The 13,048-nt window shown below is 38.3% G+C and overlaps 1 protein-coding gene across 7 annotated transcripts in view; it reads left to right on the forward strand.

Annotated features, from left to right (window-relative positions):
• The window catches only part of DOCK4 (dedicator of cytokinesis 4), a 312,022-nt gene that overhangs the window by 224,142 nt on the left and 74,832 nt on the right, over positions 1 to 13,048 (forward strand). For 5 of the 7 annotated variants that reach the window (XM_020810435.3, XM_020810438.3, XM_020810440.3 and 2 more), the window contains exons 27-30: positions 3,523 to 3,617; positions 7,103 to 7,178; positions 8,170 to 8,270; positions 9,732 to 9,790. In XM_020810435.3, the coding sequence (XP_020666094.1) occupies positions 3,523 to 3,617; positions 7,103 to 7,178; positions 8,170 to 8,270; positions 9,732 to 9,790 (331 nt within the window). The remainder of the gene's footprint in view (positions 1 to 3,522; positions 3,618 to 7,102; positions 7,179 to 8,169; positions 8,271 to 9,731; positions 9,791 to 13,048) is intronic. The other 2 variants (XM_020810437.3, XM_078376832.1) reach the window with 1 other exon arrangement.

Raw genomic sequence — 13,048 nt, forward strand, 5'->3', positions numbered from 1 at the left:
ACAAAGGTTAAGAACCACTGTTCTAGTATAAATACCACAGAGTTCACCAGACCAAGAACAGTAACACAGTCCAAAAGGAGCAGAACGTATCATTCACCATTTATCATTACAGATGTCTCTGACTCTCATGATGAGATTGCAGGTGGCATTATTTCATTTCATTTCTTGCCTTTTTTTCCCTTGCAGGGGAGATCCAATACAGCTTAATAAATAAAAAAGAAATAAAGTTCAACGAATTATTAAAAACATTAAAATTTAAATTTAAAAATATATCATACACATATTTCTTTTAAAATTTATAGAACAGAGTTTAATAAGCCCACAAACTTTTCTGCCTCAATTTCCTGCTGACTCCCTGAAAACTTCTCTAAAGATGTAGGTTTTCAATTGCCAGTGTAAGGAAATGAATTGAAGGACCCAGTTCAGCTTCCTACGGAATGCAGTTTCTTAATCTGGGAGCAGAAAACTGAAAGCAGAACATAATGCATTTTTAAGCCAGACGAGTCAAACGTTTCCTCTCCCCACCCTAACACTCTACACAGCAACAGTTATGGCTAGATAACTTGTGAGCAGAATCAGTATTGACCAAGTAAAGCAAGGGGGGGGGGGGATGGATGTTGGTTGACAAGGATCACGTCATTCCTTGGCAAAAATGCCCCGAGAGGGTTCCTAAGTATCTCAGGGTTTTCCCCACCAACACTTCTTTCCCTCTATAAATAATTTTTTCCTTAGATGGAAATTACAGTGTTCTTTGAGCATAAAGGACATATAAAGAGAAATCAAATTTCCAGGGATGCAAAACTGGCTATGTGACTGCATGCATTGTTTGGTGTGATCAAGAGGCATGAGAGAAAGGGCAGCAGCCAGAGGGCGGGGAACTAATCAAGCAGAGCTCGGACAAAAGCAAAGAAGCAAATATTACCCAGTTATTAGGGTATGATTGAAATTCTTTACTATGCAAAGCCTTTACAGGAAATCAGACTTGTTTTTGATTTATGCACTGGGGACTGACATTGCGAGTGGATAAACTGCAAAAACTGAGGGAAACTTTGAATCCCACATGAAAGCTGTCATACAACAACTGAGCCTATCTATTGAATAATAGTAGCTCCTGGATCTATGCAGCGACCAAAGCAGATGTAACAAGAAAAGTCTCATAGCACTTAATATTTATATCAAAGAGCATTTGTTGGTAGTGGCATGATTATATCATGGACTGCAAAAAGAAAAGAGAATGAGATTAACCCTTTTCTTGCCTGCTGTTGTCCTAATAAATGTGGGAGGATTTCTTCCTATGGCCAAAAGACAGCTCCAAGAGAGCTCTGTCTACTGTAGTTCTGATTGTAACAACCACATAATATACCAACAACTTAGATTTGGATTTTTAAAAGGATGCATGATAAATGCAAGTACAGTCGTGCCCCGCTTTACGATTACCCGTTTAACGACAAATCCGCTTGATGGTGAGGTTTTTGCTATCACTTTTGTGATCGCAAAACGATGGTTTGAATGGGGTTTTTCCGCTTAGCGGTGATCGGTTCGCTGCTTCGGGAACCGATTTTCACTTTACGACGATCAAAAACAGCTGAGCGTTGGGTTTCAAAATCGCCACCGGCTGAAGAAAATGCCCCCCCCCGCTTTGCTTAGGGACGGATTCCTTGCTGCACAGGCACCAAAAATGGCCACCCCTATGGAGGATCTTCACTGGACGGTGAGTTTTCAGCCCATTGGAACGCATTGAACGGGTTTCAGTGCATTTCAATGGGCTTTTTTATTTCGCTTTACAACGTTTTCGCTCTACAGCGATTTCACTGGAACTAATTAACATCGTAAAGCGAGGCACCACTGTATACAGTTAAGACCACATTCATTTTATCCCTTGGTGGTTTTTTTTTCTGAAAAAGATGGTACATGGTGGTGGCCCCCTAAAGAAACTCCATTCCAAAGAGTTTCTGAACCCTTCTCTACAGTTTGTAGTGTATACAGGGAGCGTCAGGGGAAAGAGAGATGGTTTTTGGTTCTGGTGAAAACTTTGGGCAAAATCCTGCTGCGTAATTTGAAGTTGTACAAGCAGTTGCAAAATTCACATCAAAGCAGACATCATACCCAGCAGGCAGTTGCACAGACATAATTGCACAATTACTTGTGCAATCAGTCACATAATGTGGATTGCCTCTTTGTGAACTTCCACAGACATAACTTTACACTATGTCAAGAGTAAAAGGATTTCAGCCAGTGGAATCCAGTGGAAAGACATCATTGGGTTTGGACCAACGAAACTATAATGTCAGTATGTAGGCCACTAGACATCAAGATGCATGTTGTCATTTTCCCCACCCTTTTCTTTCCACAGGTAGGCAGTTTTAATAATGTGAACTCCATCAAGAACCTTAAGTGATATATTTAGGCACAGGCTTACTCTTTGTAATTTGTGAGAAATGAACCTGAATTTATTTACGCCAAAGATTTCCAGAGTGTGTTATGGAAAACCTAAGATCATTCAAAAATGTGTCAAGGAAGGTTCCCCAGAGAGAAGGTCAATAATGGTGGACATTGCTGGAAGGCACCTGAAGTGCACAATAATGGGAACAAGAGTTTGGCCAAGGATACAGTAAGGCAAAGTGTCCTGTTCTACACTGGAAAGCTCACCTCAGCAAGAAATCAGACAAGGCATTCCAAAGCCATAGTCCAAGGAGCTGTCCAAATGGTCAAACAAGGTCCAGACAATTGAAAAAAAGGGTTTCAGGAACAAAGCAAAGAGCTGGTAGATAGCAAAGCCAGATGAAGGCTGTTTTCTAGCTGCATTCCTAGAACCCCAGCTGCAGGTGTTCAGGAAGCAAGGAAAGAACTCAGTTACAGGGTATGGCTCTTGTTGGGGGAAAGATTCCACTTGTGAGGAAACCTGCTACTCACAAAGAATCCTCCTCTGCAGCCAAACTCTCTAACTTGAGGCTTCAAACTAGGCAAATGCCTTCTGTCTGCTTTGCTCCTAAGAGTGGGGAGGCTGTCCTACCTCCTCCTAAGTCTCAGCTCCTGAGCCCCCATAAGGTCCAGGATCTGCTGACTAAAGCATTACGCCATAAGTGGAAATGTTAGGGGGTTTTTTTGTTTTGTTTTTTTATTTGCTTGGATGAGAGTGAGGTAGTTCTGTGTATACAGACTAATTAGCTAAAAATAAAGGTGTATATCAGGGTAAAGATCCACCTGTGTATTACACCCCAAAGTGTGAAAATTTCTGATGTGTTGTATAAAGATTAACCCAATTGAATGTCATTTTGCTCTTACTGCTGAATATTTTTAGACGTTTTTGACAATGTGATCAACTTTCTGTATCTCACTTAAAAACATGTTAAATAATGTTGACATTATTCATTGAAGTTCCTGGAAAACCAAGATGCACAGAATTTTCTTAAAGAGCCATTAGAATGCTGTTTCTTTTTTAACTGCAGCTGTTACAATGTTGTTGCTGAAACTGTTTAAATTTTCTGTCACTTACCTAAGGATTTCCCCCCTCTGTCCTAGGATTTTTTGTTACAAATATTTACTGTCTTTCGAATATTAATACGGCCAGAGATGTTTCCAAAAGATTGGACAGTGATGCGTTTGGTTGCTAACAAGTAAGACTTCTTAAACATAATCATAATTGTGATAATAGTACTAATGTTGATGAGAGTGGGTATTAATTATTTGGTCACACAATTCCAGCATACTGTATTGCAGATGTCAACATACTACAGTAGCCTTAAAACAGAAACATAGTGAAATACCTTTGAAACATTTCTACTTGTACAGTTTGATTAGTATGAGTTAAAGCTGATATTGAAGACGAAACAAACTACCTTTGAAGCATGCTCCTAGGTCTTATTCTACTACTGTCTGGTAAAATAGAATCTGAAAGGCAATGTTCCATAAACATGTAGGACAATCTACCTATTCCATCAGTTTAATGGAAATGGATTTGTTAGTCAGATGGCATCCGTACAAAGGACAGGACATTTGGGGTTGGGGGTTAGTCTTGAAGAACCTTGTTTTGCCTCTGCTGTCCTTGGTGTGGTAAAAGATTTAAGCTTCCTGCATGGAAAAGTAAGCCACTGCTTATCTCTAGAATAACTTTCCATATAAAGGCAGTAAGATTTAGAAAGCTCAATTAATTCGAAAGAAATGTTGCATCTTCATTTCACAGCACTGAATGAGACTAGAAGACTATTCATGTCTTGACAGAATTCCATTTAGGGATACAGTGGGGTCTCAACTTAAGAACTTAATCCGTATTGGAAGGTGGTTCTCAAGTCGAAAAGTTCTTAAGTCGAATCTGCATTTCCCATAGGAATGCATTGAAAACCATTTAATCCGTATCTGCTCTTTTCTGTCCATAGAAACTAATGGGAAGCTGCTATTCTGCCTTCTGCCACTAGAGGGGGATATTTTCTTTCTTTTTTCCCCTTAGGTTCAGGGAAGGCAGGGAACACTAAAGGCAGCACTTTAGAACTCTTTTTTTTTAAAAAACGAAGCCAATTTTAAATAATGTTTTAAAGCATGTTGTGCTGATTTTTTCAGCACAAAGGCACTCAGGCAAGCTTTTTAGGTGCTGAGCAAGCCTCCAGAAGCCTGCTCAGAGCCAGCCGATCAGCTGTTAGGCGGGGAGAGGAGCGGGGAAAACCACAAAATGGCTGCCAGGCTCTTTCTGGGTGTCGGCTTTTAGCTCTTTCCTGCTCTTTTTCCTGTGGTTTGGGGGCTACCAAGGCCTGGTAAGTGACTTTATTTAACAGTACAGTATTTATTTTTAAGTTTCTGACCCTTTCCCCCGCTCCAGAAGCCTCTAAGGGGAGGGAGGGGTGACTTTTTTCCCTGTTCCTAACTGGAGGGAAGTTCGCATGTCGAGTCCTTACTTTCCCTATAGGGCAGATTCGTAACTCGAATTGTTCGCAAGTCGGGTCGTTCGTAAGTCGAGACCCCACTGTAGTAGTAGCAGCAGCACATAATATTCATTTTCTGGTAATATATAACAGGAATTGAATAAAAATAAGACGAATATTGTGACACTTTAAAGACTAAATGACCTATTTCACTGAGATACGTCAATGATTAGTTTTTATAATGTCACAGTACTTTTTGGGTTTTGTTTGTTTCATTTTTGCTACATATGCTGAATGAGACAAATATGGCTATGTCTCTGAACACTGTCCCTGGGAATGGAAATTGCAAAAAAGTAAATCTGCGATTGGCCTGTTTTCCCCTGTGGATTGTTTGGGGTTCTAATTAAATAAGTCTGTGGGAAGTGCTTTTAGTTGTGGATGCATACTAGTTGCCAAACAAAACAAAACAATAACACAAGCAAGCAAGCAACACATGGAACCAGAAGGGAAAGGTGAACCAGAACAGGCAGCTTAGAAATTGAAAAGCACAGTGAAATCATTCAGCTTTTTTGTTTTATAAACTCCATCTTCTCTTCCAGGGAAGATGAACCACTAATCGTGTGGTGTATATTTTCCTTATATAGTTCAGTGCTTAAACATGTTGGGTGATGTGGGGGAACACACCATGTGTTTAAGAAGCTAAAGACCTCCTGTTGATTTAAAGCCTGGAGCACATTTCATTCCAGCAAGGAAGTGTTTGTATATCAGTGACTAGGTGGCAAAGTCAAGTAAGCATGAAAATGATTGCTGCCATTCAATGTTAGTTAAATCCTCTAGCAGCTGAGAAGACACTTAATATATACTTTCCTTAGGCCCACAGATTTAGAAAAAAAATATATAGCCTTACATAAAAACATGGGTTGAAAAATGTCCTTTAGACTGAAGAAACTACTTGGAGGAGTAGTGAAACATTTCAGCCTAACAAGAAAGAAGCCCAGTTGCCATGACTCAACTTCAAGATTTAAATTTATTGTGTTGCCATCAAATTATTAAAAATACAATTGGCGAGCTGTAAAAATGGACCAAAAAATAGTGTCGTGCATTTCAAAAACCAAGTAACTCTAAGGTGCCCATCCTAGTATGCCATTAGTATGTTTAACACACTCAAATTTGCACTGTCATCTAATCATGTCAGATTATCCAGTTTTCTAATTATCCAGTCTGAGGGAAAGAATAATAAGCCAGAGTTAGAACGGTGAAATATGTGGCTCAATCCAGCTGGATTTGAACATGCCTTTCAGTAGAATAGTGTATCTAAGTGGAGTTTGTCAGGAAGCTGCATAGATAGAGTCAGCTTATTGATCCATCTAGCCCAGAACTGTATGTGTTGACAGGCAGAGGTTATCAGGGTTATAAGCAAGTTTCTTTGCCATCTTTGCATGGAGATGCCAGGAAAGGATCTTGGGATCTTTGGTTTGTGAAGCATGTGATCTCTCACTGAGTTGCAGTTCTTCCCTGTGAGCTACAACCTTTCTACTGTGCTGCAACATTTTTGATTGACTAGTTATACATCAGTAAGAATCCTCTGAAGGGAAGGTACCTCTATCTGTTTTTGGAGGATTCCCCTCTTTTCTCTACACCCAAGCCCACACCATTCAGCAGGATTTCCTGGTCCTCTGCATATCAGTTTTGAGGCACTGGACGGGGCTGTTAGGGGGAGGTGGCAGCAAGCAAATCCATTTCCACTAGTACTGTCGCATTTGCCTAGATACAGATTTGTTGATAATATTTGATCTAAGGATAATGAATTCTGTATTAAAGTACCCTAGTAATTAACCCTAGATGCATGCATTTGTGAAATGGGCATGTTAATGGAGATGTTGCTTTAAAGAAAAGGAATTGGTTATGTTAGAACAGAGAAACAAAGTAAGTAATCCATAAATGTATGTTAAATAGCTTTATTCCTTTATTCTCCTTCATAAATTCTGTGAGTTAAAAGAGAAGTATTAATCAAAATATTTCATACCTCACAGCCACAAAGCTAGAAGCAAAATGCATATTGCAGTAGCTGGTTAAGGATTTTATTATGCATTATTTAACTTGTACTATACAATTGCTTTTATTGCCCCAAGAAACAATTATTTAAAAAAGAAAATACATCGCCTCTTTAATTTATATTTGTATATCTCTTTAATTTAGAGAGAGTACCCACATTTAAATATGCAATATCTTTTTTTTTTTACTAGTGTTATTATTACAACAGTGTTATACCTTTCGGATGCCCTTCGTAAAAACTTCTTAAATGAAAACTTTGATTACAAGGTAAGCTGGCATTTGGCTTGCATTATTAAGATTGGTGGCCAGTATCCACGTCTGGAGCTCCGCCTGTGCAGCAGGAGTGACACAATTGGTAGTGGCAGATTGCTGCTAATTAAATAGTTTCTTTTTCACTTTTGGGGTGCACGTATCTCAATGAGACAAATTTGTGTACATGATGAAATTGAAACAAGAACTATTTAATCAGCAGCAATATACACTGCTAGTGATGTCCTTCCCACTGCACAAGCAGACCTCTGCCAAAGGATATTGGCCTCAGTCTCCTAAACATTTGTCTATTTTCTTCATTCCACCGGGTGGCCACTCTGTGCCTTACCAGTGATTCTGCCATTGTTGAGATTTAAATTAAGGTATGGGACTTCACTCCTAAATATTCTGCCATTTGTGTAACTGGGCAACACAAATTTGGCTGCTATGTAACCTTGTTTCTGTTTTCTTCACAAGTAAAACCAGTAAAATTCAGTGGTGCTTACTTCTCATTTTCTGAGTTTAAGGAAGAAATCTTAAGGCATATTTTTTTCCATTTTGGGTGCCTTAATTTAATCACAGCTGAACCACTGAAAGCATTGTACAAGAAAGGGAACAGACATCAGGGGAAGTGTACATAGGACTGACTCTTATTTCTACCATCATAAACTAGGGTTATCAGAGCTGATACAATTACATCTGATTCAACCCCTTGTCTCTTTGTACCACCATGGCAAGTTCTAGTGAAATTAACCAGTGGCTGACTGGAACACTTCCATATGTTTTATTAGCAACTTATGTTCATCTGACCAATTTCACTGATTTTAATAGACATGATAGTATTTAATTGTTCCCAACTGTTGAATTATTCACCCAAATATTTATTCGCGGTCGTGCTAATCAATAAAAGTTGCCTTATACTAGGAAAATAAGTATTTCCCTTGTCTGGATACAATATGATCAGTTTCTCTTTGAAGAAAGAAAATCACCAGACTTTGTTTTCTTTTAGATTTGGGATTCCTACTTTTATCTTGCTGTCATTTTTATAAATCAGTTGTGTCTACAGTTAGAGATGTTCACACCTTCAAAGAAGAAAAAGGTTTTAGAAAAGTAAGTATTGTTTTTGGTTCTCATAAAAACAAAAGAGCATCCATAGCACATATTATTTCTGTAGAAAATATTTATGAAGTAGTGGATTTTGATCCACTATCCTCTGATCTTTTCACTTCTTTATTGCTAAGAATAAAGCAATCCTGTTTTTTAAAAACATGGCTAGAGATACTATCACAAAATACCATTATTAATAGCTGTTATACTAATAGTATAACTTTTTCTTATGGTTTGATGATCTGTGTAAGCAAGAAGCATAGTTATTTTGAAAAATATGTAAGCAGCATCTCCACTGTTCAGGTCTAGCTTGATTAAGTTCATATTGAGTCCACTTTATTTTAATGAAGATGGTGTGTAGGAGAGCATCATTCAAGATCCAAAGAACGAATCTCATATAATAGCCCGTGCTGTTAGAATGTTCTGTGTTGCTTCCCTTGAATAACTAGAATCTGTTGGGAATTGACATTGGCATAAGTGCAATTGCATAAGCCATGGAGGTAAATTGTTACAAAACAATGAGTTGCAACTTGCATTCGACATCATATGCTAAGTTGCATGACCAATTTGCAGCTGGGCAGGCAAGCAGCAATGACTTAATTACTAAAAATTCACTGTTTCGTTTTCCACTGTTATGCTAGTATAACACCACAGTGAAGCTTTCAAGAGAAAATTAGACAACCATCTGTCAGATATACTTTGATTTGGATTCCTCTGTTGAGTAGAGGGTTGGACTTGATGGCTTTGTATGCTCCTTCCAACACCATAATTCTGTGATTCTCTTCATCTGTCCAGTGATTCCTACTGCTGAAGATATATGCTGATTTTTTAAAACTGAATGTGACATTTCATCTTCAGTAGTAGGAATAGTTATGAGTGAAGATGTCAAGTAAAGCTTTAGGTATGTCTGCAAATTCCCTTTCTTGGATTCCACCCATAATGTTCATTTGGACCCACAACAGATTGAATACATTGCAACCACAGTACATAGCATGAAAATTGTATTTTGAAGCTAGTGTTTAGCTGTGTATGTTATTCCGTTAGCAATATACATTAATAAATTGCATTTTTTTCTCTGCCAATTTGAATTTCACAAAGTACTTATGGAGAAAATTGTTGATAATAATATGTTATCATGAGTTTTTTTTACAAAAATCCTGAAAATATTCATGTTCCTAACTGGATTGTATATCTAGGCCATGATTGTCTTTTTGATCTTTTGCTGGTACAAATGCCTCCACTGTAGGTCTTGTCTCTACCATCTTGCCACGTTACCTATGGGATTTTCATTTTTCAGCCTTTCTGCTTCCACTTCAGCTTCTTCAGTTTGCAGTCTTATTAATTGGACCTGAATGTGTGGCTTATGATAAAGTGAAATTAATTGCTAACAAATCTTTGTGCTTTCTCTCTGTGTGTCTCTGTATTTCTTTCTTTCTTTTTTTCTTTTTGAAAAAAAATTCACAGATATGGTGATATGCGGGTGACAATGGGATGTGAAATCTTCAGCATGTGGCAGAATTTAGGTAAGATTACTTCTTAAGATGCAGATGCATATATGCATTTTAACTTTCAGTGTTTATTTTGTCAAAGAAAGGATAAATTAATCTTGGGTATGGAAGACTGAGATGCCTAACAGATCATTCATTTGAATTCTTAATTTGGCTGCAAATCTTCATCACTGAAATCATTAATATACTTCATTGAAGGAAATATATTTGATTATTGATCAGTGTTCTGATGGCAGAAAATGAGGAGGAATTAAAGAACCTCTTAATGAGAGTGAAAGAGGAGAACACCAAAAATGGTCTGAAGCTCAACATTGAAAAAACTAAGATCATGGCCAATGGTTCCATTAGCTCCTGGCAAATAGGAACAGTGACAGATATGGAGGCAGTGACAGATTTTACTTTCTTGGGCTCCATGATCATGGCAGATGGTGACAGCAGCCACGAAATTAAAAGACTGCTTCTTGGGAGGAAAGCGATAACAAACCTAGACAGCATCTTAAAAAGCAGAGACATCACCTTGCCGACAAAGGTCTGCATAGTGAAAGCTATGATTTTTCCAGTAGTGATGTATGGAAGTGAGAGCTGGACCATAAAGGAAGCTGACTGCTGAAGAATTGATGTCTTTGAATTGTGGTATTGGAGGAGGCTCTTGAGAGTCCCCTGGACTGCAAGGAGATCAAACCTATCCGTTCTGAAGGAAATCAACCCCGAGTGCTCACTGGAAGGATAGATCCTGAAGCTGAGGCTCCAATACTTTGGCCATCTCATGAGAAGAGAAGACTCCCTGGAAAAGCCCCTGATGTTGGGAATGAGTGAAGGCAGGAGGAGAAGGAGAACGACAGAGGATGAGATGGTTCGGCAGTGTCACCAAAGCTTCCAACATGAATTTGACCCAACTCTGGGAGGCAGTGGAAGATAGGAGGGCCTGGCGTGCTCTGGTCCATGCGGTCACGAAGAGTCGGACACGACCTAACGACTAAACAACATCAACAAATATATACTGTGTATTCAATTGTATGACATATCTGGATGGGAAATTTTCTTTACAGCCAGCATCACAAATACATACAGTGTATTTTTAGCCACTGAAAACAGTATTGATTGACAGAAACAGTATTGATTGACTGCACAAAACAGAACCTTAAGAATGCTTTCCTGGGTAACGTTCAAACTTTAAAACAGAGGCACAGGTATCTCTTGCAGCACTTCAGCATATCTATATTCTGTTTCATACCAGCCTTCCTCAACTTGCATTCTTTCAGATGTGTTGTATTTCCATTCCATTGTTGGCTGCTGAATTATGGGAATTGAAGTTCCACTGATGGATGAGAATTTCAGTTTGCTACAAATAAGACTTTTCTTCCTATTTGAAATGGAAAGAACTTTTTTTTTAATAGGAGACAACTAGAACTGAAAGATTTGTCCATCCAGGCCCACAAGTTTGACTGCTCAATTTTTGAAAGCCTGGAATTGAATTTTGGTATGTTCAACTGTGTTAGTATTGAACCAGCCTTGTTGTCTCCTTTTTCTGAAGAAATCCTCATCTTTAACATCTTTAATATGGCAAGTAGGTATGATATGATCACCCTCAGGCTGTACCTGTGGAGTTTGGCTGACATGGAAGGAAGAGAAGTTTGTTTTCATTCATTTGTGAATAATTTATCAACATCTGCTATTTTCTTCCTGCTTGCAATAGGAGGGACAGGAGTTGTTGCTGCTGCTGCTGTTGCTCATGTTCAAGCTGGATTCAGAAAAGAAGGGCACTAGAGATTATATTGCAAATATACATTTGCTACTGGAGTGAACCAAAGAATTTTGGAAGAAAATCACTTTGTGCTTTATAAATTACAATGAAACCTTTGACTGTGTGAATTATGAAGAGTTATGAAATGCTCTAAAACAAATGAGTGTGGCTGAACATTTAATGCACAATCTATACTCTTGACAAGAAGCTGCTGTTAGAACAGAATGCAGAAAAACAGAAAGGTTTGCCCTAGGCAGAGCTATCACAAAACAATGTATTTTGTTTCCTTATCTGTTCAGTCTGTACACAGAATATATACAGAAAGAGGGATTAGATTCAGATGAAGGAATGAAAACTAGATGAAGTAATATAAATAGTTTAAGATATGAGGATGGCACCATACTAACAGGAAGAAATGATTCCTGATGAAGACAATAGAAGAAAGTGCAAAAATAGGACTGCAGTTGAATATTAAGAAGACAAATATCATTATAGAAGAATTATGTAACTTCAGTGTTGACAACGAAAAAAATCGAAACTGTTAAAGTTTTTCTATACCTTGGTTCAGTTATTAATCCATAAGGTCACTGCAGCCGAGAAATCAGAAGTACATTGGAAGGGTGTCTATGAAGGAACTAGAAAACATCCCCAAGGGTAAGGGTGTGTACTATAGATCTGGGCAAAAATTGTCTAGTGCAGATGTAGAAGTTGGGCAATGTACAAATCCAACAGGACAAATATTGTTTGATTTGAAATGTGATGTTGAATGAGAGATTTGCAGATACAGTGAACTGCCAGAAGAGCAAATAGGTAGGTACTAGAGCATATAATGAGTCAAGTGTCCCTAAAAGCAAAAATGACTAAACTGAGATTGTCATATGTTGGGCACGTGATGAGAAGATTCATGGCAAAAGACAATAATGCTCAGGAAAATGGACATCAACAAGAACAAGGAAGACCAAAAATGAGATGGATTGATGCAATCAAGGAAGACAGCTTTGCAAGAGCTGTGCAGGGCTGTTGAGGCAGGACTAGTTCATAGAATCACTATAAGCTAGAGGTGACTCAACAGCACATAACAGCAACAGCAAACACACCTGCTTTCTCTGTATTAACTTTCCTCATGTAGAAAAGGCCAAATGTGAAGAGGAGAGGTTCTTATTCATATGCAGATGCTCCACAGAATAAAACCCTCCAGTTTTTTCAAGGTTCTTTCTTTTGTGGAGATCCTCCACACAAACCTGAATCTCTCCTCTTCAGTTTTGTTGCTTTATGAGTGAAGAGAACAGTGACAGAATAGGCAAGGATATGTCCTCGCCTCTGGTGTTTTGGTAAGAGCATGGTGAGGATAATCTTTGAATAGGGCTATAAAGAAAATATACTCACAAGTCAGTATACTTTAGGTAACGTAATATTAAATTACAGCATGGGATGTGTGGCAAACCAACAGATGTAATACTTTGTTGGGTTATATCAAAATAAGTGGTGCACTGAAACTCAAGATGCATAGCATGATATTAAAGGTAAAG

This window comes from Pogona vitticeps, chromosome 5, assembly GCF_051106095.1.
Source record: "Pogona vitticeps strain Pit_001003342236 chromosome 5, PviZW2.1, whole genome shotgun sequence".
In the NCBI taxonomy this organism is placed as follows: Eukaryota; Metazoa; Chordata; class Lepidosauria; order Squamata; family Agamidae; genus Pogona; species Pogona vitticeps.